Below are 25,152 nucleotides of genomic sequence, written 5' to 3'. Positions count from 1 at the left end.
ACCAAAATAGACAGGTAGATCAATGGTACAGAATAGAGGACATGGACATAAACCCAAATAAATACAATGTTCTCATACTAGACAAAGGTGCCAAAAATATGCAATGGAGAAAAGATAACCTCTTTAACAAAAGGTGCTGGGAAAACTGGAAATCCATATGCAACAGAATGAAACTAAACCCCTATCTTTCACCCTGCACAAAAATCAACTCACAATGGATCAAGGAACTTGAAATAAGACCAGAGACCCTGCATCTTATAGAAGAAAAAGTAGGTCCAAATCTTCACCTTGTTGGCTTAGGATCAGACTTCCTTAACAGGACTCCCATAGCACAAGAAATAAAAGCAAGAATCAATAACTGGGATAGATTCAAACTAAAAAGCTTTCTCTCAGCAAAGGAAACTATCAGTAATGTGAAGAGAGAGCCTACAGAGTGGGAGAATATCTTTGCCACTCATACTTCAGATAGAGCACTAATTTCCAGAATATATAAAGAATTCAAAAAACTCTACACGAAGAATACAAATAACCCAATCAACAAATGGGCTAAGGATATGAACAGACACTTCACAGAAGAAGATCTACAAGCAATCAACAAACATATGAAAAAATGTTCAACATCTTTAGTAATAAGAGAAATGTAAATCAAAACTACACTAAGATTCCATCTGATCCCAATGAGAATGGCAATTATCAAGAATACAAGCAACAATAGGTGTTGGCGAGGATGTGGGGAAAAAGGTACACTCATACATTGCTGGTGGGGCTGCAAATTAGTGCAGCCACTCTGGAAAGCAGTGTGGAGATTCCTTAGAAAACTTGGAATGGACCTACCATTTGACCCAGCTATCCCACTCCTTGGCCTATACCCAAAGGACTTAAAATCAGCATACTACAGAGATACAGCCACATCAATGTTCATAGCTGCTCAATTCACAATAGCCAGACTGTGGAACCAACCTAGATGCCCTACAATTGATGAATGGATAAAGAAACTGTGGTATATATATACAATGGAATATTACTCAGCTATAAAGAATAATAAAATTATGGCATTTGCAGGCAAATGGATGAAATTGGAGAATATCATGTTAAGTGAGATAAGCCAATCTCAAAAATCCAAAAGGCAAATGATCTCACTGATAAGCAGATGATGACACATAATGGGGGGTGGGAGGGGGACAAGAATGGAGGAAGGAGGGACTGTATAGAGGGAAAAGAGAGGTGGGAGGGGTGGGGGGGAAGGAAAAAAATAACGGAATGAATCACATCATTATGTAAATGTATGAATATGCAAATGGTATGCTGTTACTCCATGTACAAACAGAAACAACATGTATCCCATTTGTTTACAATAAAAATAAATTTAAAAAAATAAAAAAATAAAGTGTGTATCTTTTAAACTAAAAAATAAATAAATAAATAAAATAAAATAAAAATTCGAGTGATACCAAAATTCTGACTTTGCCTTGCAGGCGGAACAAATGTCAAGATCTCCTTATTGCTGTTGATGGCCACACTGAAATTTTTGAACTGTGAAGGAGGAGTGAATATCAATACAGAGCAATGTTCAAGGCTAGATCCCCCCCAGGGTGATGTGGGAGATGCTTAAATGAATCGTCACTTTGTGGCATTTCCCCAGGAGTTTAAATAACTCATATATTATTTATTCATTAGTGAATTTATTTACTCATTGCAAACAGACAGTCCAGAGCTTCAAATTTGTCTTTGAGATTTAATGGTCTGTGTGATATTGGGTAAATTATACTGACCCTCATTTTCCAGTCTATAAAATAAACACATCTATTTTTAAGGACTAATTAAAACAATTATAGTAACAAAACAAACACAATGACCATAGCTGGGTACTAGAGGAAAAGCAGAAGTTGAACAGATAAAGAGGGAGGAAAAAGACCCGTTTCATAGACATTGTTCCTGCCCTTAATGGGTCTGTAGGGTGCTAATGCCTTATTTGCACCTGTGCTACAGGCTGTTGGACAGTATTTGCTTCAAAGGAGGTTTCAATGAACAAGAAAGAGGCCTTCACCAAATTGATGACATACTATTAATGCACAGGGTGATACTGAACCCAGAAAAGGGGTTATTGGAGTGGGTACGTAAGGACTTTCTGAAAGAAGTGGCTGTGACCATTAATTAAGATTGGGTGGGACAAATGCTTTGAGGTGGAGACAGTGGCCAAGCTAAAGTTTCTAAAATAAAAACAGGCTTAGATGTCTGGGAGTTAGTTTGATTCAGAGAACAGACACATGGGGTGGGTTCTGAGTTGAGTAGGGATAAATTTATTTTATTTTTTTGTGGTACTGGGGATTAAACCTAGGGGTGTTGTAATGGTTAATTTGAATTGTCAACTTGATTGTATGAAGAGATGCCAATGATTAAGAGGTTTCTGCGTGTGTCGATGAGGGTGTGTCTAGGAGTGACTAGAATGTGGGATAGTGAACTGAAGTGGAGACCCTCCCTATTCGTGGGCAGCACCACCCAATAGGATGGTAGCTATGATGGAATAAAAGGTGGAAGAACAAGGAAACAGCAGATGCAAGCTCGACTGTCCAGAATGGGTTGTTGATTGCTGCTTTGTCTGAAGATACAGAACTCTTGATTCTTCACTCTTCCAAAGCGGACTCTGCCAGTAAGTCTCCAGAAGCCTTTGGTCTTGGACTAGGGTGGCACTGTTGATCCCTCTTGTTCTGTGGCTTCCACCTTTTGGACTATGCAGCTACTGGTTCCTCCAGTTCTCCAGCCTGCAGATGGCCACTGTGGACTACCCAGTTTCTGGTCGTGTAAACCAATCTAATAAATTCCCTTTTTATAATCATATTTCCTGTTGATTCTGTTCTTCTAGAGAATCCTGACTAATATAGATGCTTTAACGCTGAGATACTCCCCCAGCCCTTTTTTATTTTGAGATGGGATTTTGAAAAATTGCCGAGGTTGACTTCAAACTTGTGTTCCTCTTGCCTCAGCCTCTCCAGTCACTGTGATTATAGGCATGTACCACCACACCTGGTAAGGGGGATAAAAATCTTAAAGGGCTATTTGCATTAAGTCATACAAAGAGTTGATCTGAAAGAATGTAAGTAGAGCAATGCTTCACTTTAGAATGCTTACTCTGGTAGAAGATAGTAAAAACTGGGGCAATGACTCAGAGTTATACAGTATGTCATTTTAGAGAAATGCAAGTCCCATGGAGAGGTGAGAGAAGTATTAGCAGGTGGGGCTCAAAGTCCACAGGACAGCATATCATAAAGGGTCTGATGTCATTTACTATATTTGCAGCCTGGGGTCAATGAAAAAATTTAAGCAAGGAAATGATACAGTCATGCCTGTGTTTAAAAAATAACTGGCAGAACAGTGAAAGAAGAACTGGAAAAGAGAAACTCTGGGGCCCAACTAGGAAATCAATTTTCTTACTTCAACCTCTGAAAAAACAGAATAATGAACTGACAGATAACACACTCCTACTTCTAAATCTCCTGGAAATGTCTAGAAGAGAACACAGTCTATTGAGAAATAATGTTCTTTTCTAGTGCCTCTAGATGGTTGGTGTGTTGAAATAAAAAAAATGTGCCCACATACAAATCATACACAGGACACAGAAAAAAGAGATTCTAGCAGTTTCCCATTCCTTGTTTTACTTATTCTTAATGTGCAACTGTTAATGACAGTGGTAGTGATCATGATAGAGAAATTTCAAGAATCAGGGAGGGTTGTGCTCCTTCCTTTGACTGTCAGTGTAGCTCAAGTCAGTCAGAAAGATGTCAACTCCAGTGGAGCTTCTTGGACCCACAGGTTAGGGCCTGAGTAATATGAGAAGGGATTATCACTTCTTTTAATCTGGCTAGAAAAGAGAAGCCAGCACACTGCTGAGAGTTGCAAAGGCTAGGGAGATTATTGTGCACCAAAACCGATTTCCTTTTTTGTCAGGATAGAATGATGCCTGAGCTGGATGATAGTTAATTGAAGAAGATAAGTTCAACTCACAAGGCAGACTAAGATGATGCTAAATAGCATTCCCAATCTATTTGCATCCTTACTTATAAGGAAACTGAAAAATACTTGAAACCTGCCTTCTTTATTTCAGCCAAAGAATTTAACAACCATCAGGAAGTCATTATTCCTGTGACCTTTCTTACTTTGTTTCTTGGCTTTGAGAATTGTCACTTTCAAAGATTCTAAAGAGTACTCAGATTTAAACCCAGTTTCTCCAGGGGGTTTAACTTAACTTGTGTGAATAAGGAATGTTCGTTTCATTCTTTCCTTCTTGGTAAATATAGGTTGAAATTTATACTTTCTGCTTTGGTTTGAAACATTGTATCTAAAATATTTATTAAAATATTTCAGAAGACTATTTTAAATCTTCTGGAATATTTATTGCCATTGGCAACCAGTAAGAATTGCTCTTTCAAAAATCAGTTCTTACACTATTATATCTGTCTTGAAGAGTTGATTAACTAGCAGAATTCCATTAATTATAAACTATAATTGTAAATTATAAAAGAAATTATTTTCTTCATTTATTCCAGAATGCTGCTATTATGTAGACATACAATAGATTTTTGACTATTGACCTTGTATCCTGCAACCTTGCTAAACTTATTAGTTTTACAATAATGTTTTGATTTCTTAAAATTTTTTAAAACAAAATCTTGTTCCTCTTTAATCTGGATGCCTTTTATTTATTTTTCTCATTTCATTGACCTTGTTAGGATTCTTGTTATGATGTTTAATAGAAGTGGTGAGAAAATATATCCTTATCTTCTTTTCTGATCCTAGGAAAATAATTTAATCGTTCAACATTAAGTGTAATGTTAATGTAGCTTTTCATTTTGATTCTTGATTGGCTTCACATTTGAACTATTACCCAAATAACTCTCAAGAAATAGTTAATGATTGACCCAATGAAATAAAAATCACTCTGGTCTTGTAAGTAATAGTCCTCTGGGGATAGATGAATATCAACAGAATCCGTATTAGTACATTATATTATACTGATATGTTATGTCAGTGGCCTAATCACATGATACAAAGATATCAACTGTATATGACAAAAACTTATTATTTTTAGTGAAAGTGATGGTTCTATTCCTACCACAAGCAAATGTGTTTTTCTGCTTCATATTTTGGTATTTTAGATAGCTTAAATATGCTGCCATCTACTAAGGCTGTTTATGACAGGTTATGCTATCCATTAGAGTGCTATAAATATTAATTCTTTCCATTTTGTGCTGGTTTATTTATTTTAGTTGCCAATGTCAGCAACTCATTTCTGAAATGATACTTTATAACATTGATTTTTTTTCTCCCTGCATTCTGTTGTTTGGAAAGAATAAATGTCAGACCCCTCTATTTGCAGTAAAGTAATTAATTAGAATCTCATTATATAATGTCACTGTGAATACAGATATCCCATAATCATAGGATCTTTTATAGTGATTAATGACAGAATATATTTGCTTTAAGATTTGTATCTTTATAAAAATAACAAAACACGTCTATTGGATTATTAAAAGTAAAGGAAAAGACAAGTCAAAATTTCCCAGTATTTATAGAATAATCCATTAGGTTGCAAAATTATAGTTTATTCAGGAAATGCAATACAATAATGATTCACAATCTATTGCTGCATTTCATTATCTCAGCTCCACACTGAAATTCTGTTCACTAAAGATTAAAAATTTCTATCTTAACATGTGTTGTTCCACTCACTACATCAAACAAGGGACACAGCTGAATCTCTTTTGCATCTTTTAGCTTCTTTCCTGCTTCACTCAAAAGATACTCACCAAAGAAATGTGTCTTGGGGGTAGATTGAGAAAGGAGGATCAAGCCCTTAGGGCAGGTAGTACCTTATTAAAGGAAGAGAAAATAAACCTCCAGAGCCAAACTCTGCACACACACACACTCCAACCCCCCTACACACTGGAGGGCTAACAAGAAGTATGTAGTGGGGGCTGGGGTTGTGGCTCAGTGGTAGAAGCGCTTGCCAGGCATGAATGAGGCACTGGGTTCGATCCTCAGCATCACATAAAAATGAAAAAATAAGATAAAGGTATTATGTCCATCTTCAACTAAAAAAAAATTTAAAAAAAGAAGTATGTAGTGGGCCTTGTCAACAGATCTACAAGTCCTTGTCTTAGCCCTCTAAGGATTTCACTAATGTGCATGTATCCTGTTCATTAGCCATCTCTGCATAATATGTGAAAATTTGATGTAGTTTTAAAAAATGTATTACTCCCATTCAAAAGATTTGCTTACACAATGATTGTATTTTTCTTAAATTGGAGAACATAAGTTATTAGTTTAGATGATTCATGAATACCCAAGTATTGGCAATCTTTATCCACAGAGTAGCATTTATCATTAGACAAACCAGTATTTAACTTGACAAGTGATAAACACTACAGTTAATTTTAAAGGTCTCTTTGGCAAGATACCAAGTTCATCTGCATAAAGATATATTGAAATCTACATTAGAAAAGTGATGATTGTAATAAAATAGTCTGAGTTAGAAAAACTTAGCATACCATGTTGTTTGACCATTTATTGTAGCATTATTTTGAAGCATGGTTAAGATAGTTTTGAATGCTTGAGTGATTCATATGAAAAGTAGAAAAAAAGAGTTCTTACCAAATTTGCAATGATATAATGGTAGCCTTTAACATGCTTTCCAACACTCACAATCTGTGGAGATATAAGGAAATAAAATAAACTATTGTAGCATAATTTCATGTGGAATTAAGATGGGGAAAATAATGTAGTTTTCCTTATAAAAGTTATATATTTTAATTAGAAGATTTTATAAGCCACGCTAATTGTAAGTGGTTAAAGTAAAAACAAACATCACTTTCATTTATTCATTTTTGTTTCATTTGTAACTAACCAATTATTTTTTATACTTTGTTTCAAAAAGTAGTTTAATTTCCTTAAAGAGAATGACAAAGCTAAGAACCAACAATTTGCATTTATTTCTAAAGAGAATACACTAACACAGAAACTTAAAAATAAGTTTGAGCCAAAAAATTTAGATTTACTTTATATATTGTTTTTCCTTTGGAGATTAAAAAACTCATTGTCTATAAAACTGAAACTTCCTTCAATAAGAGAAAATCTAATGTAGTTGCTAATGAGTAGCTTTGCAACCTTTGATGGCCTCAAAAATAACGCAAGATTTTCATTCACTTTCATTTTTTAAGGAAAAAAATTCAAAATATTTTAGCATTTTGAAATCCTCAGAGATTTTTTTTTTTTTGTATTTGAATGACTTTTGTAGGAAATAAAGGAAAACCCCTACAACACCAGAACACATCAATTATGTTGGAAAAAGTTTTTCTACATGAACATTGGTGAAATGAAACTTCTGCTTATCTTTTCATTTCAATTGCATCATAAATACTCGTTGACTTTAAATTTTTACATTTTTACTATGACTAGTTTGAATTTTTATCTCTACACTGTTTAGGGTTTGTTCTACTTGCTATGAGAATTGCCCTTCAATTCCGGAAAATTCTGTCAAAATCCCTTAAAATATCACCACAAAGTGATCTGAATTTGGTTCTAACAAATACTACAGTATTAGAATTACGAACCTGGGCTACTTTTGTGATAATTTTTCAGATTTTAGATTGGTGTGTGTGTGTGTGTGTGTGTGTGTGTGTGTGTGTGTGTTCAAAATACAATCTGACTGAAGAAAAAGGCACTGATAATTCTTAGGGAAAATATTTCCCTCACTTTACTCAGCCCACTCCATAGGAAAGACATAGTTGACTTCCTGTACAGGTGGTGTTTATTTTTCTCCTTCAGCTTTATTGGATTGTTACCCTTCAATAGTTTGGTTTTTAAGGGGTCTAAGATCTAATTTGTTGCCTTGACCCATCCCAAAGCTCCTGTTCTTGGATGAGCTCTGAATCTCCAATTGGCTACCCAATCTGGTGACTTCCTTGATAGCAGCTGCCTTTAGCTCCTGGCCACTGAAAATTTCCTTTATTTTCTTGAAATTCAGCTTTACATTTGCAAATTTACAGAGCTGTTCTATATTTTTTTTTAATTGCCAGAAGTGCCATCAAGAAAAGGACAAGCAATAAATAGAAGAAATTTTAAAGAGAGCTGAATAAAGAAGCATTTTAATGAGTTGTATTGGGTAATCCAAACCTGTGTGACTTAGCATGAGTGTAGCAGGTTAGAGCCATTTTATTGTTTAGAATTCTCAGATGTAGCTTGTGCAAAAGGAGAAAGGTAAACTTGATAATTGGTACTCAGAGAGGAAACTGCGTATTCTAGTACTGAGTTTACATAGATTCCTGCTCTTTGGCCTTAGCAGGTACTGTTGCATTATTAATCTCTTTCTGATAACTACAATTTTTTCTGGTATGGTTATTTAAGGCTTCTCTGTACTCTCGTTAAGCCCCCATGCCCACCCTGCTTCTTTTTAATGACACTCTCAACTTATGGTCTTTGTGTAACTACAGTCACTAACTTATGCCAGTTTTACAAAATATCCACTTTAAGGTAAATGTTAAAAGATGTGGAACCAGGGGAAAATTGGTACTGGGTGTCTCCATAAGAAATCCACTATCTGGCAAAGAACTGTATAATCAATTAAAGCCACAAGGAACTGACAGGGACAAAAATCCTGGCAGAAAAATTTTCTCAGAACTTGATATGCAACAACATTCTGGGTGCTGACAGCATTGGGGAGCAGAGATCTGAAGATTCATTTACCTGCCTGGAAGGGCTAGAGACAGCATCAGAGAAAGCAAATGTACTGCATGAACTGTTTGAAGAGCTCACTATCTTTGAACAGTAGGTGATTCACCCATCACCATTGAATGGGATGGCCATGACTTAAAGCCAGATCTTGGTCCCTCTGCCAAGCATTACCTCTAGATGGAAATTTTTTGGGGAAACAATTCAAATGACTCTCATAGACTAGTGTCCTACAAATGAAGTGTTGTTTAAATAATACTATTAATAATAAAAGATTGTGTAAAATAGACAATATCGTAGCTATGGTTTTATATGGCTTTTATCATCTTTACCAAAGTAAAGTATTTCTCAAGTAAAACAAATAAAACTGAGTGACTTAACTTTGGGTGCAGATCAGATCTATGTCTCTATGTATGTGATGTTATATTCTTATATGTAGAACAAAGAAACAGTTTGACATGAAAGGAATGAATATCAAATGGCACTGCCTTTATACTAGTGTGGTTGGCTGAGACGTCATACAAAAACAGTCTAGAGTAAGAGCTTGGTGGTAAAAGCTATGACCTTTCCTCAAGACAGGAGAATGTAGGGATGAAGAAGCTACACCTTTTAAACAGAAACAGAGGATACACCTAGACAAAGAATAACAATCCAGGGTCTGTTTAGAATTCTGAAGAATGGATGAGTAAGGATACACATTATGTTGATCTCTGCTTTCAAAAGAGCCCATCTTCATAAGAATTAAACACATTAGTAATTAATTGAATCCTTTAAATACTTTTTATTGTTTATTTTCAGTAAATAAACAATTCTTTAAAAACATCAATGGTGTTGGCCAAATAATTCAGTTTTAAACTCAGTTATGTATATTAATAAGCTAAATACCAGATACAAACACTGTAATTGTCTTATTAACAAATTATGACTTCATCAGTCTTTGTGAAAGTAACTTCTAAGTCTTTTTTTTTAAATTAAAGTTAGAGAAAAATATATGCAAAAATATAAGTCCTTCATGACTTCATCTTTCAATTCATTTAATTCAACAAATGTCAATGGAGTGCCTCCTATGTTTGAGTTTAGGGCTAGGAGATTCAAGGAGGAGGAGGATAAATTAGTCAGTACTACTATAGCAAGAATGTTTATTATTCACAAGGGGATAAGACCCAAACAGAAAAAAACAGAAATGCAGGGAAAAGTGGATAGTTCTATGGGTTTCAAGAAGAAAGTGATATTATTTGTTTGGGAGAACAAGGTAGATTTTTTCTCTTTCCACATTTTTTATTGGTGTATTATAGTTATACATATTGATGAGATTTGTGGTTACATATGTGTGTATGTACCCAATATTAAAATATAATTTGACTAATATCACTCCCCAGCACTTTCCCCTCCTTCCCCAACTCCTAACCCCTAACAAGAGAGAATAAACCCTAATTAAATATTGACTGAATGGATGAACCTTGAGTTAAAGAGAATACAAATGCCACATACATACAGATGAATGAAAGTTTGGTCTTCAATGCACAGTCAGATTTTATGGTAATTCTTTGTGGATCAATGGTTTATAAAGCACTCAGGAGTCCTTCTATAAGGGGTGGTGTATATTACCTGAAACTATTATGAAGCTGTGACTGCTGTATCAAGAAATACCTTCTAGCTAAAGACATGCAGTGGCACACTCAAGTATGAATGATTTTATTTTTCCTTTTAGTGTGATCTTATAAGTCAGCTGGAACTTCTTCTCTCAGATGCTATCATGTTCCAGAGAATTTACTGACATGGAGAAGACAGCACAATGCATATGCTGGTGTCCAGGCCACAACACTGGCAAATGATGGGAACTTTCTCTCACTAATCCTCCTTTGGATGGAGTTCCTAACTTCCAAATATCCCCTGAATGCTGATTTTCAAAGTGCTTCACTACACACACACACACACACACACACACACACACACACACACATACATACATACACACACACTTTTCATGTTTCTTTTGATATGAGGAATTGAACATTGAACCCAGGGGCACTTGGCCTCTGAGCCACATCTCCAGCTCTTTTTATTTTTTATTTTGAGACAGGGTTCGACTAAATTGTTGAGGGCATCACTAAGATGCTGAGGTTGGCTTTGAACTTGCAATCCTCCTGCCTCAGCCTCCCAAGTCACTGAGATGCATCACAATATTTTAATTCAGAAAAAAACAAAACAAAACAAAAAAACTTTTGATTTCACTTGAGATCCATCAAAGAAAAAGGTAAGGCAAGGTGCTTTAGCAAACAGGTTGTAGACTTACACAACAATCTTGAAAAATAATGCCAGAACTTCAGTTTTAGGGGTAAGATATGTAAATCAGGTGGGAAAAATAAAGTATCTCTTACCAAGAACTAAGGCTGTTAAGTACCCAGAATTTAGGGAAAAGATAGGAATGTGAATTCTCATCTGATATTTTAAGAGAAAGATATATATGTCTGTGTGTGTGCATACATATGTGTATGTGCATGTATTTTTTATATTCTTCTATACTTGGAGATGTTCAAGGTTATAAAAGTTTCTAATTAGGAAAAATCCTTTTTTGTGTATGTGAAAGATAAGGGAGCATGAATTGCACATAAAGGATTGGTTGCTTCTTAAAGTAGTGACCTTTCTTTCCCAGAAGTTCAGTGATTAACTCCCAGTAAAGGATATTGGGGTAAGGTCCTTCTTTGAGTAGAGTTTTGTACAGACACAAAGTCCTATGTGTCTTCATGTCTTCATCAGTCACTATAATAGACCGTACTGATGTCTCACCTTATCATTTCAATACATACACACTCACCTGCCCAAACCAGTACCTGGGTTTTGTTGCCCAAGGGTGTTCTCTGGCCTCTAGATCCCATTCTGCTCTTGGAGGAGGGAAGTGGTCAGGAGTGGCAGTGCATTAATGCCCTCCTCTGCTCCAGGAGTTCTCAGTGACTGACAGGAGTTGCCGTGTAAATCCTCCAACTCATCCCCGCCCACAAGTGAAATGATTCCCACCTATGGGTCCTGCACCAGCTTCCTTCAGTAATTGGTTTATACTCATTTTAAACTGGATTAAACCTCTCTCACCCACATGCTAATTTGCTTGATAAGTGCACATTTTATCCACTACATTTCTTTATTCCCCTTCCAGTCTATTTTTCACCTCCCACACAGTCTGCACACAAATCCTTGTCTTAAGGTTGGCTTCTGGAAAAAATCAAGCTATGGCATTCTCTAAGTAAAAACCTCACTGATATGGGAACAGAATCAATAACATGGAAAAAAAAAAAGCTTACTTTCGTTGGCTTACTGTGCCACACTTTCATCTCAAGTATAGCACCTCTATGTTATATCTAAGTCCCTAATCTCTATGCATAACCAAGGACTCAAGTTGCACAAACTGTCACACTGTTATTTGGATACCTAAAGTTAGTAAAAACTATTTATTCTTTTACATATTTAAATAGGAAAGATTCAGTGTTTTTTTTTTTTTTTCAGTGTTGTTTTTTGATAACACACGATTTCCCCCCCATACTGTCTTACATACCCATTTGAAACACTTGTTACTGTTTCTTTCTTTACTTTTATCCAAATGTTTCAACACATTCTTTAGTTGTATCTTTTTACATAATAGAATTTATATCAGTCTTTACCAGTTTTATTAATTAGCAAATTGAGGGCCATACAAGATGTATGGTCTACACAGGGTCCTAGAGCTGTAGAATGAAAAGCTAGTGCTGAAACTCAGGTGTTTAATTCCTGCTTTTGTGTGACGCTTATTCATCCCACCGTGGTAACTACAATAGACTGCAGAAAGCATATAAAGACTATGTATACCCTTCTCTCTGCCTATTATGGTGGTTCTAAAATTCTACATCCACAAAGCTTGAATAATATGATTCTATTAATGTGAACTATGAACATCTCTTAGTGGAGTTTCATTTTGATTTAATAGCATTTTAATTTAATGACAAAATATTTTCAAAGGAGTATCAAAGATTCCATAGCATAAGTGATTATAAATTTGAAGCACATATAATAGCTTAAAAGATCTAGTTAGAAACATGCTCTTTTTGAATTAAAGACACATTTTGTAAGAAGTAATATAAAATTATTCTTATAAGTGGAAGGGGGTAAACTTTTGCTTTCATAAACAAACATATTTTTTAAAAAATCAGTAAGTGATGAAACTGGGTTTTCAGCCCAGGTATTTCAACTATAGTTTTTGGATTTCTTTCACTATGTCCTTTCCCTTTACACCATAGCCATTCAGAAAAATGACTAATTTTGGAGCGATGGTTTAATATATTTTTCATGAGAGAAAAATGAATAAAACATACTTAGAAGGATGACATACTTTATCACATTTGATATATGATGAATACCATACTTGTTGATGAGGAAAATTAGCTTTCTCATAATGAAGTGAAGGATGCAATTCTGTCTCTTGCAAATATCTCCTGTCTGAACATACTACTTATTTGAATAGTATAATGCATACAGAATGTTCCTTGTTCTATTTTGTGTGAAATGGGGATAGAAACACAGATGGAGAACTACCAGGTGAACCTTAATATTCCTAAGTGTAGGTTTGCAGTTTCATCATGCTGGAGAAAGCTAATTAGTAGGAAAGTTTAAATAATTGGGATTTAATTTTATATAGCTTATACTTTACTAGGTGTATATTTAAAATAATAGCCAAGAATGGTGGTGCATGCCTGTAGTCTCAGCGTCTCAGGAGGCTGAGACAGGAGGATTGCAAGTTCAAAGCCAGCCTCAGCAATGGTGAGGCACTAAGCAACTCAGTGAGACCCTGTCTCTAAATAAAATACAAAATAGGGGAGTGGTCAGGTGCCCCTGAGTTCAATCTCCAGTACCAAAAAATAAAACAAAACAAAAAAACCCCAAAACCAGTTCTAGTATACACTCTAAATTTAATACTCAACTAAATCCAACAAATAATTCTATGCATTTGTGACAAATTCAAATTTATCATCTAAAAGTTAAGCCATGTACAGTATAGTTCAATGTTAAATACATTTTATGGAGCTCTCTTTGAAAAATGGCAATTCCATAAACAGAAGTACATGGTTAATTTGTATTAATCACAAAATAATAAGACTATTTCATTTCTTGAGCTGTTGTCCCTCATTGGATATATCATCAATGAATAAACATCTATCCTTATTAAGAAAACTCAGGAGACTATTGATAATGAGAATAAAAGTTATTTTTAAATGTCATATATGCCTCTAAAGAATATATAATTATGAGGAAATATTTGCTGAATTTTAAGATCAACTATACTCAAGATGAAACCCATTTGTTCAAACATGGCTGCATATGAACATGCTTGTGGGATGGATGACTTCCAAGACCCACTCACCCTGAGAGTCTGATTCTGTGACTCTGGTGTACAGGACTCTGTGAGTCATTAGTTCTGGGAGGTTCCTATTAATATAGCAGGTTTCTACTTTACCCCTCACTTTTATATTGCTTTCTTCATCATATTTGTACTACTATCATCTGAATGTTCTTTCCTCTCTCATTTTAATTCAAGATCTCTGCTATCTTCTTGGAAAACAGGCAAATAAAATGTAAAAAGATGGCTATGAAAAAAAGTATTCTGTTGCCAATTTTGTATGGAACAGTTGGTTAAATAAGACTGAAGAGGTTTCTTCTCTGTAGGAATTTTGAGAGACTTTAATATGTTAATGTACATTGAAATCTCAAGAGCCAGATAGAGTGTGCAGTTCTGTTGAAATTTTGAAAGGTGGTTTAAGGACATCCTTCCTCCTGCAATGCCTTTCACTTACCTCCTTCCTTAACTTCCTTAACTTTCCTTAACTTCCTTAACTTTCACACAAGCAGTTCACACTGTGACTTTAGCACAAACAAATCCATAATAACTCAACGAGATCATTTGAAGCATATTTAAAGTAAGTTCTGTCCATAATTTTTGGTAAAGTACCTTTATTGATCTTTAATAATTTCAGTTAATGAACTTTTTGATCACAAATTTTAAAATTTGCATGTGTAATTATATTCAATGGATGAAAATGTGATCAATTAAATATATGACATACGATCCTGAAGTTATTCTACTTCCTTTTATTTCAGTAGTATAGTTTCTTTGCATTTGAATTTATTTGGACTTCTTAATGCTATTCTTCAAAAAGTCAGGTAGTAGAGAATCAGATCACTATGTGGTAAATTCGTAGAGGAAGCAGATAAATCAGCATAAATTTTTAAAAGTAAACCATTCACATTTAAAAACAATGATTAACCCTAATAGTATTTTAAAGAACAAACAAAATGTCATGACTACGGGAAGAAAAGTCAGGAGAAAATGACTCTCCCTAATAAATCAGGTTGATCTATGTAGTATAGGTATGTATTATTTACATAGCAAACTCCATGATAGGTATTTTGCCTGTGTTTTCTATATGTCAATCAAAATTTAAAGGCTATTATCTGTATTATCTATATTGACTAATGATATTATTAAAATTGCCAAAAGAAATTTCCTTTCTAAAAAAAAAATCTGGTTAGATCAGATCAGTTGTATTTCTCAAAAACAAAAAACAAAACAAAAACAAAAACAAAAACAAAAAACCCAAAGTAATGAAAACTTAATCCCTAAATTAAGTGCATATCATGGTTCTTCGCAAAGGAGATGTTTAGTAAATAAGTTTAGTAAATAATTTTTCATTTTCAGCCTTTGGCACTATCCATTTGCTTGTTTGCCTTGACATCTCCCCATTGCTCTGCACTTGATGCTCAGTCACACTCACATGCTTGCCCTGGACAGGCAGTTTTCTGTTGCTCTTTGCTCCAACATCATCTGACTTGAATGCCCATGTCCCTGGGGGAATTCTAACTCATCTTTCAACAATTTTATTTCATGTTTTTTTTACACTTGTCTACATTTGTGTTCATCTCTTTTCTATTTGGAGTTCCTTCATGGGATGGATTAAACTTATACATAAGACTTGGAAACTTGAAGGTATTGGTAAATGTGTGTAAAAAAAATGACCAAATGAAAGAGTGTTGCATTCACGTATAAGACAGGAAAATTATAAGGTGGTGTGGGCAGACACAAGAAAATTTGTTTCTCTTGTGTTGCCTGCAATATATTTATATTATTATATCATTGAATTATAAGCACAACGTTATAAAAATGAAACATCAGATTGTGTTCTGTGCTTTTAAAGGGGAGGATGTATGTCAAGTACAGAGGTAATTTAGGCTTAGATTTTTTAGAAAAATACAATTGTTTGATATAATGACTCTCAAAAAAACCTTAAAAAACAGAAAATAAATTTCTCATGTTCATCTTAGTCTTTCTTCCATTTTTCCATTTTTTTTTTTGTAAAAGCAATACTAGTTTGATTTCCTTTCATAATCTTAAATTTGGAACCCACTGTGTGCAAGCTTGGAGAAAACCTGCATCAGTAGAAAAGTAGTTTTCAGTTATGTGGTTTAAGGAGAGAATTAAAAATGAATTTGTTTTATTACCTTTATGACTGAATCAAAGTGATTAAAATGCATCATTTCATTTACTGGTGGCTATTATGCTTTGTTGCAAAACTGTATAAGTACTCTATGATTTATAAAAGTTTAGTTATATTTATGGTGCTTGCAAGACTCAGGACAGTGTCCTCAAAGGCACTGTTGAATGTTTTGCTTCCTTTTTGTTAACCTCATCATCTTTTTAACATTTAGAGAGTGGGTGTAAAATTCTACTGAAATGAATTATGAATTTATCTTCTCTTTTCTATGTAATAAGGAGTATTATATGCTTTTTTCATAAATCATAGTTAAATACTTGGGTGCAGCTGCTTCTGATTTAAGGGTAGAGAAAATAATTCATTTTAAACCTCTAAATTATCAAGCAGATTTTGCTTTATCTTTTTACAAGGACTGAACTTTTGAATCTTCATATCAAAACAATAGTGGAAATTATTTTAAAAGTGTTCTTGTAACTAAAACTACTTAGTTAAACCTGACCTAATTCTAGAATTTCCAATTCTTCCAAGACAAAAAAATTTGCATTCCGACAACCATACTTTTCTTCTTCCTTGAAAAAACTTATATTCTTTACTTTCATCATTTAAAAAACTTTATAAGAAAACAAGGTATAGCTACAACCATTGCAACAGTTGCTAAGAGACAATCACATACCCGCTTTTAACCCCTCTATTTCCATTTGTACTAGTCTGACTGAGATCTGCAAAGGTGTTTCTGTTTTCTATGAGAACAATCAACTCAGTGATTCTAATGGGACCTGCCCGTTCAAAACAATTCAGAAAAAAAGTAAGATTGAAGAAGTAAAATTCACCTTCTTCGAATAATTTTACATCTTTTGAACTTCTTGTTTTGTTGCAGATCGTGACTGAGCAAAGCTTGATATGCAAAAGGAATTTTATAATGAAGCAAAAGCAGCCAGCTCTGCCAATGCTGCAGTGTGGGAAAATGCTGATATGATTTCTTTGCGGTAGTAATTTCTTTGGGTGCCTGATTTGTTCCTGCTGCATCTCATTCATTGTTACTTTAATATATGGAAATGAAACTCTGGTGGGTTTTTTAGCCTACACAACAAATTCTAGAATACATATGCTTTCCATCATTTTTGTTGGGTAAGAGTCTGAATAGGAAAGTTTTCCAGGTAATTGAGAGCTCACCTTCAGAAGCTCCAATATGACTGGGTACTCTTGCCTTAAACACACAGAAGCAATATCTCCTGCCCATGTTTTCAAGAAAGGCACATTCAGATTTTCAATTATTCGACAATTTCTTTTAGCCTTTACCAAGTCACTGGCAAAATATTGGTAAAGGAGAGACTCTGTCCTGGAGAATACATTTCATCAGAAAAGACAAACTGATGCAATATAAGGGACCTACTCTTTTCCTCCCTCTAATCTTTATAACTTTCTCCTCAATAATGTCCCATTTCAATTTCTACCTTTGCCCTTTACTCAGTTTTTATCATATACAATACTGTCCATCTTTGGAACTTTTCTTTGCATGTGCGTGTGTGTGTGTGTGTGTGTGTGTGTGTGTGTGTGTGTGTGTGTGTGTGTGTGTTGTGTCTTGGACTGTCCTGGCCCCTTTTCTGAACCTGGGAAACATAATGCATTTTTAACTGAAAGACCTGTTTTCTCTGTGAAACATTTCTGATTGCAGAGGACTTTACTAGTCATCCCATCTCCTGAGTTCTTGATACATTTCATAATATTTCTGTTCCTGAAGCCATCAGATGGTCTGTAATGATTCATCCATGCTTTTTTTGCTTGAATGCAAGCATTCCTTTCAGGGGCCAGGTCTTGTGTATCTTTGTATGACCCCACAGACCTTGCCTGGAACAACATCTGGCCTATGAGGTGTGGAGCAGAGTTGTTCTGCCCACTGCTGTCCAATGTGTGCTGCCTCTGTGCTGCCTCATCCCTGTATAAATTACTTGAGTGACCAAAGCCATGATCTCTAATTATTAGACAGCTCCTGAGTGACTCCTCCTCTTCATAACTGTGGCTAGCTTTCCTTTCCTCTTTGTGCTTCTTTTTGTCTCAAGTTTGGTTTTGAGTTTTTTTTTTTTTTTTAATTGATTTTGGTATGAAAAAAATTGATTTCATCGCCATTAACCAGTAACTAAAATGCCTCAACCACCTATGTGATATGGGAACTTTAAACCTCTGTCTTAAAAAATAAACAATATCTTTTTTGGGCAGTGGGTGTGGAACACATAATTTCAGATTTGGTATAATTCCTAATGTTTGAGAATTGTAAAAATTTGTAGATGCAGACTCTGGATGTACAGCCTTTATCTTTCAGTCAGGGTTGTCATGCATTTGACAATTTGCCCTAGATTCTGCCTAGATTCTGAGATCTCACTTGGGTGGTGCTAGACACAGTAGATAACTTTAGGCTTAGAATAAGATAATTGGAGTCAAGCCCACATTTCACCCTTATGCAAAAATGGCCACATTTATGTTTGGGAAGAATTTTCTTTTGATTGCTCTTCCTCTGAGGTAGGATTATTGGTTTTCTTTGGTTATGCTATAAGCTTCTCAAAGGTCAGTCATAGCTTTTAGGAAATTTTTATTAATTTGTAAACAGAATGGGGAGGTCACTGGGTTTGCCAATTATTTGAGGTTCACATTGTATCTCTTAGGACACCGACTTTCCCTCTCAGACAGTGTAAGTGGCAATACTGCTGTAAGGGGTGCCAATTAAATCTGAGGTATGTCATAAAGAGGCAGTTTGAGATACCCATGAGCCAAATGTAGAGTCCTTTTTTTCTCTGTCCTTTTGTTAAATATCCATTTCATACTGTAAGGCCAGTCTTTACTGTCTTTTCCTGATACATACTTAGAATCCTTATCCATCCCTGGTAGGTCTTGGGGTTGATATAGTTCCTGTGCCCTATCTAAGGCCTTTTATGTAATCATCTATTCATGAAAAGTGGCATTCGTAGCAAGATCCCTGAGGCAGTGTGAAATTCTTGTTCACTTTCTATGAATCATATTTCTAAAAGACAGAATACATTTTAATAGGATTTTGGTAAACAGCTTTGGTTTAAACTTTAGTTATGTAGACAGGAGTTATAACCAGAACATAAAAATTATCTGTTTTGTTTGTAATTTAGCAGAATATAGTACCTGCATTTATGTGTATGCTAGGAGTGGATACCAAGAAATATCTGTAGAATTAACAACTATACAAAAAAGGCCACCTGCCTGAGGTTTTATATCACATGTCTTTTCAAAACATATCCCATGTATAAAGTTATATATTTCTTCATGATCAAACACAATACCAGAAAGGCTTCATTGGAAATGGCATTATTGATTTTTAGAGCAAGCAGGGTTTTTCAAGATCTCAGATAAAATTTTCTTACTTAAAGTGAGAAGTAGAAAAAAAGACAATTCAAGAATTAAGTGACTCTATGTGCCTTAAAAAAAATAAGCAATCGAAAATTACTTATCCATTTCTCAAAGAGTGAAACACCTCTGCTTTGAAAACATCTTAATTCAGTTTATCTGTTCCAGAATATCAGAGTTGGAGGTTTAGTAACACAAGAAAACCAAACATCTCACTGCAGGATACTAGGGTGTTTTCACAGTGGAGTGAAATGTATGAGGAATCACTAGCCTAAGTGATATTTTGCTGAAATGTATTTTGATGCCAAAAAGATAATTAAGGTCAAGTTCATTGTTGTTGCTACTGGGTTAAACATGTGCCTTGAAGTCTGATACTTTAATGTTTAATTGATAAGGTATAAGATAGAAACTCCTAGGAACTCTGCAAGCATGGAATTGAGGATTTAAAAGTAATATTTTTAAAAGTAATTAAAATTACTTTTTAATTTTTAATTACTTTTAAGTATTTAAAAGTAATTATTTTCACATGTGTGAAAATAATATGTAGAAGGCTCTCATTATAATCTGTTTATTTTGATGTAAAAGCAGTTTGTTCAATTTCAGTTAAATTAACTCATTGTTCCGTGTTTTCAATTCTGTGAATATTTCAACTGAACCAACATGAGTGCATTAAAATAGATTGGAAGTCTTAATCTAGAGATTAGATATCCTTTATATATATTGTTATGTATTGATGAAATATGTATATATATATTTTCAAAGACTTTCATCATTTAGCTATTTTCTTAAATGAATAGAACTCTAAAAATGACATTTATTTATAAAGTTACCATAAGTGCTTTATTTGTTGCTCAATTTAATTTATTATGTATCCCACCTCAGAGATTATGGGATTTAACAAGTTTAAGCTATTGCAAGCTATTCTAAAACCACTGATGCAAAATAACTTAAGAAAATAATGTGAGATGACTAAAGCTATTACCCCAAATGATACTTGTACTTTTTTTCCCCCTTTTGGTACCAGGGATTGAACCCAGGGGCACACATTCCCAGTCCCTTTTTTTTTTTTTTATCTTTTATTTTGAGACAGGGTCTTGCTAAATTGCTTAGGGCCCACTAATTGATGAGGCCGGCTTCAAACTCATCATCCTCCTCCTATCTTAGCCTCCCAAATTGCTGGGACTACAGGCAGTATGCCATTGTGCTGGATATACTTTTAGTTCAGTTCATAGTATTAATTTAAGCACAACTAGAGCCTCTAATCAATAATTAATCACAATTTCATCCAACATTTGAAAAATATTGTAAGTTTTTTTTAATGTTTATTTTTTTCCTGAAGTGGATCAACTAACTATTGAATTTAGATAGCCAAAAATACAATTTGTTTGACTGCATTTGATACAAAGAAAGTCACAGTAAACCTAACTTTGTAGTTTCATTATATTTCTATTATCTTAAGTGGCCCAATGGGTGTTATTTACATAAGTTCTTTCTTCTCATGTTATTTAGGATACAAAATAAAAATACCTTAAACTACATTTTTCAAATATTTATTCCTGTCAAATATGAAAATATAACAACTTTAAAGATCTTAATTGACTTTAAGATTCTAGAATTGGATAGGCCCTCAGAACTAGAGCAGGCTCAAAGATTTCTGTGGTTGCAAAGTTGTCAGACAACATTTATGGAAAGAAAGCAGAAGTGACATAAATGACAGCTTAATTGGTTACAGTTCAGTGTTTAGCTTAATTTTGAAAAAGCTGGTTGCCTGTGACTGTGCAGCTCAGGTGCTGTGATGGACTAAGCCTCACTACCTGCAGTAGGTAAGGTTGTACATCACACCAACGCTTAAGGATTCCTGGGAAGAAACCTCAGGGCTAAACTTAGTTTAATACTCTGATGTTCACTTTTTGAAATGTTTGAATGAGTGTATGGTTAACTGCAATTTTCAATAGCAGCACATTTATAAGAACTAATTTGTTCATGGCATAAAAATAAGTTGAAATACTTCTTTTTCCATTAATATATCGGTGTCCATTGATGTATGTTGAAAGAATAGCATGTGGGCTATTTCTGTTATGTTTTTGCAAATTGGTACAAATTAAAATATCAGGGAAGTGATTATTGTCAGCATGCCATAATAATGTAAAGTGTGCTTGTCCTTCTAGTAGTTTAATAATATATCCTCTTATCCTCATTTGGATTAATTTGATCATCTTCTGAGAGAGTGCTACTTTTTCAAAGGCATTTTTCTGACTAAGTTTATTTAGCACTTCACCTTTTATTTTTAAAATTTTATTAAATCAATTTTTATTGCTGTCATAATTGTACATGTTTATGGGGTAAAGTGTGATGTTTTGATACATTTACATTGTGTACTAATCACCTCAGGATATTTAGTTTATCCATCATATCAAACATTTATTTATTTATTTATTTATTGGTATGGGGATTGAACCCAGGAGTACTGAACCACGAGACACATCCCTAGCCCTTTTTTGTATTTTTAAAAAATTTTGAGACAGAGTCTTAGGCCTCTAAGTTGCTGAGGTTGGCTTTGAACTTGCAATTCTCCTGCCTCAGCTTCCTGAGCCCTGGCATTATAGGGATGTGCCTCGGTGCCTGGCTTCATACACTTTTTTTTTTCTTTGTGTTCAGGACATTCAAAATTCTCTTCGGGTATTTTAAAATATACAATACAACATTGTTAATTGTCATCACCCATCTGTGTAATAGGACACCAGAACCTATTCCTCCTGTCTGGCTGTGAGTCAGGTTACTTGACTAATCTCTTCCCATCTCCCCATCTTGCTTCCCTCTCCAGTTTCTGGTAACCCCTATTTGAAAAATGCTTTGGTTGATTCTCTAAAACTATTTTCTGTTGTTATCTTAATTTATGAAAGAGAATTTTTAAATACAGATGTATTGTTGAAACTCAGGGTAATGTACACATTTCTCACAAAATATGAATTAGCTCGTCTGTTTGAATAGGTCAAGAGTAAAACCAAGAAACATTAAAAGTATTTTTTCCTAAAGCTATAAGGAATTAAAGTACATATAATAAAAAAAATGTTCAGAATTTTTTTTAAAAAAAGTTTTTTGAGAGGGGAGGAGGGAGACTTTGTGGGACAATTAAGAGTACATTACTTTCTCACAAGAGTTTGTTACAATTTGTGAACTGTGTACCTGAAAGGCAGTTAAAGGGACAAGCGTCTATTATCATTCTCATTATTCCCTTATGGACATGATAGAAACAAAAGCTTTTAGAATTCATCAAAAAGAATAGGCAAGGTAGACACTCAGATTTTTCATTTCTTTGAAATGAAAAAAATAAAAGTCCAGTTCTCTTAGCAGGAGCTCCTTTAAGGCTTATTCAGAGTTTATCCAAAGCACCCGAGTGTGCCGATTTTCTTCTTAAAAACCAGCTAAGCCTCTGAAACGGGTCAGTGTGCTTTGGGCACTCAATTGCCTCCTCCAGACTGCATCTTTTAAGCACAGGTGCTAAGTGGAGGGTCTTTCTGAGCCTTACTCACCCTCTGACAGGAACTTGGCAATGCAGGCAGTTCTTAGAATTGGCTGCTCTGTGGGAGTCATCATGAGTTATTTACAAAGCTTCAGTTGTTCAGGTCAAACAACTCAAACTCTCAATACAGGATCGGAGTGGGAGGGAAAGAGAAGGGGAGTTGGAGCTTAAGTGACTGCATTGCTTAAGAAAGTAGGGGAGAAAGTTTTTTTCTTGGAGCCTAATACTACTTAAAAATGTTCACATGTCTTGAATAGCTGCAATCTTAATAATTTTTTTGGATTCCCTCAGGAATAAACCTGAGGGATATATAGGTTTATAACTAATATTTCCTAGAACAACAAATATACAGTGGTATACTTTTCTTCAGTGAAGTATTTCTGTATTTAGTTGGTGCTTTTTCTTCTATAAAGGGATAATAGGAGGTAAATACACTGTCAAACCCACTTACAATATATTCAGGCTTCAAGCCTTAGAATGGTAACATATTTTTTACCATTAACTTTAAAAAAAATTTTTTAACAATATTAACACATAGTTAAGGAATAAAACATCTAGTTCAGTGCTTTTAGGTATTAAGGAGTCTCTGAAACAATTTTGGTTTTGATTTTTTTATAATTGAGTACTAAAATGATTTTTACAAATCAGCCGCCCAAGTGGTGGTAAGTTTACTATTGCAAATCACATAATGATGCAGTAAAACTATACATAACAAATTAGTCAACCCCAAATCATGTTGTCTAGCCATTGTAGATAAATATGAGCATACATTTATAAAACCACTAGAGGGCATACAGTCACTGCAATTTTGGCTGAAGATTGCCTCAAAGCTTTATCATGATATGTAGGGTTAGGGGGGAAGAAAATGTTATCCATTATTGGACTATATTTTCCAATCACTTAATGCAATGACAAAGCTCAGTTTTATCTTTTCCTGTTTCTTTCGAATCAAATAAAAAGATACTTATTGAAAGATTTATTAAAGGTTTCTTCCTTTACAAAGGTGAGTTGAAAATCATCTTTATCATAGTAGGAAATGTATTTACTTACAACAGCTAGTAGAAAAATTTACCACACACAGTATCTCATTTAATTTTCTTTTATTTCATTGCTTTACTAATTTTTGTGGCTGGTTCTCATGCAACTGATTCTCTAAAGAATACAAAAGGCCCACATTTTAAAATTTTCTAATATTTTGATAGCTCTAATCTTCAAAATTATTATTTCTTAAAACAGAAAGCCAAGAAAGAGCTTATGATGATTCACCAAGTGTTCTTCTATTGTTAAGGGTTAAAACCTGAGTGAGAAATAGTGATCCTAAGTTCATTCAGACCTAAGAACCAAAGTGGCCTTTGATGATCAACGACTATGACGTGGTCCTAAGGAAAAATCATAGAAAACTAAGTGGTTGGGAGAAGATATTAATGGAGACAAATCAGGTAAAAGTTGATGTTTATAAGAATAAGATAATAGGACTTACCTGTTCTAATATGTTTTGAAGCCTCTCTATCTCACAGTCTATCACAAATTTCTTCTCTTGTCTTCTGTCGAGTTCTTCTAGAAGTTGTCTATAGCTGACATCATTAAAATTTTCCACACATATAGCGCTGACGTGCCAACCATTTTGTCCTGCTTTTTCCATAATTGCTTGAAGTATTGAGTATCCTATTGGGGAAAAAAAAGAGTTACTGCTTATATTCTTTTTAATGACATATGCAGGCAGTGAGTCTCCATCCATATTTTTACGTTTCAAAATATACACTAATTTGATTGCTTAGACACTTAAAAATCTGAATGACTGTTTCAGGATCACTTGTTCTTACTTTCTTTACTCATGGCAAAAAAATCTCTTAAGCTATTGATTGAATGAAGTAGCAACACCGTATCTTGTGTAATCTCACAAAATTGCTCTATTGGAGAATATTCCCTTGGTCTAGACACATTTTCGATGAAATAAACTAAAAACCAAGTCTACCACCACTTGTAGTCAATATCAATTTCATAAACCCTTTTTGTGATTTT

At 34.3% G+C, this 25,152-nt stretch overlaps 1 protein-coding gene across 10 annotated transcripts in view; it reads right to left on the bottom strand.

Moving 5' to 3' along the window:
• The window catches only part of GRIA4 (glutamate ionotropic receptor AMPA type subunit 4), a 342,414-nt gene that overhangs the window by 80,969 nt on the left and 236,293 nt on the right, over positions 1-25,152 (bottom strand). For all 10 annotated transcript variants that reach the window (XM_079101590.1, XM_079101591.1, XM_079101592.1 and 7 more), the window contains exons 5-6: positions 24,611-24,795; positions 6,649-6,702 (exon numbers count right to left, since the gene is read on the bottom strand). In XM_079101590.1, coding sequence (XP_078957716.1) covers positions 6,649-6,702; positions 24,611-24,795 — 239 coding nt within the window. The remainder of the gene's footprint in view (positions 1-6,648; positions 6,703-24,610; positions 24,796-25,152) is intronic.

This window comes from Sciurus vulgaris (assembly GCF_902686455.1).
Source record: "Sciurus vulgaris genome assembly, chromosome: 11".
NCBI lineage: Eukaryota > Metazoa > Chordata > Mammalia > Rodentia > Sciuridae > Sciurus > Sciurus vulgaris.
The sequence above is the reverse complement of the archived record's forward strand: the minus strand, read 5'-3'. Positions and strand labels throughout refer to the sequence as shown.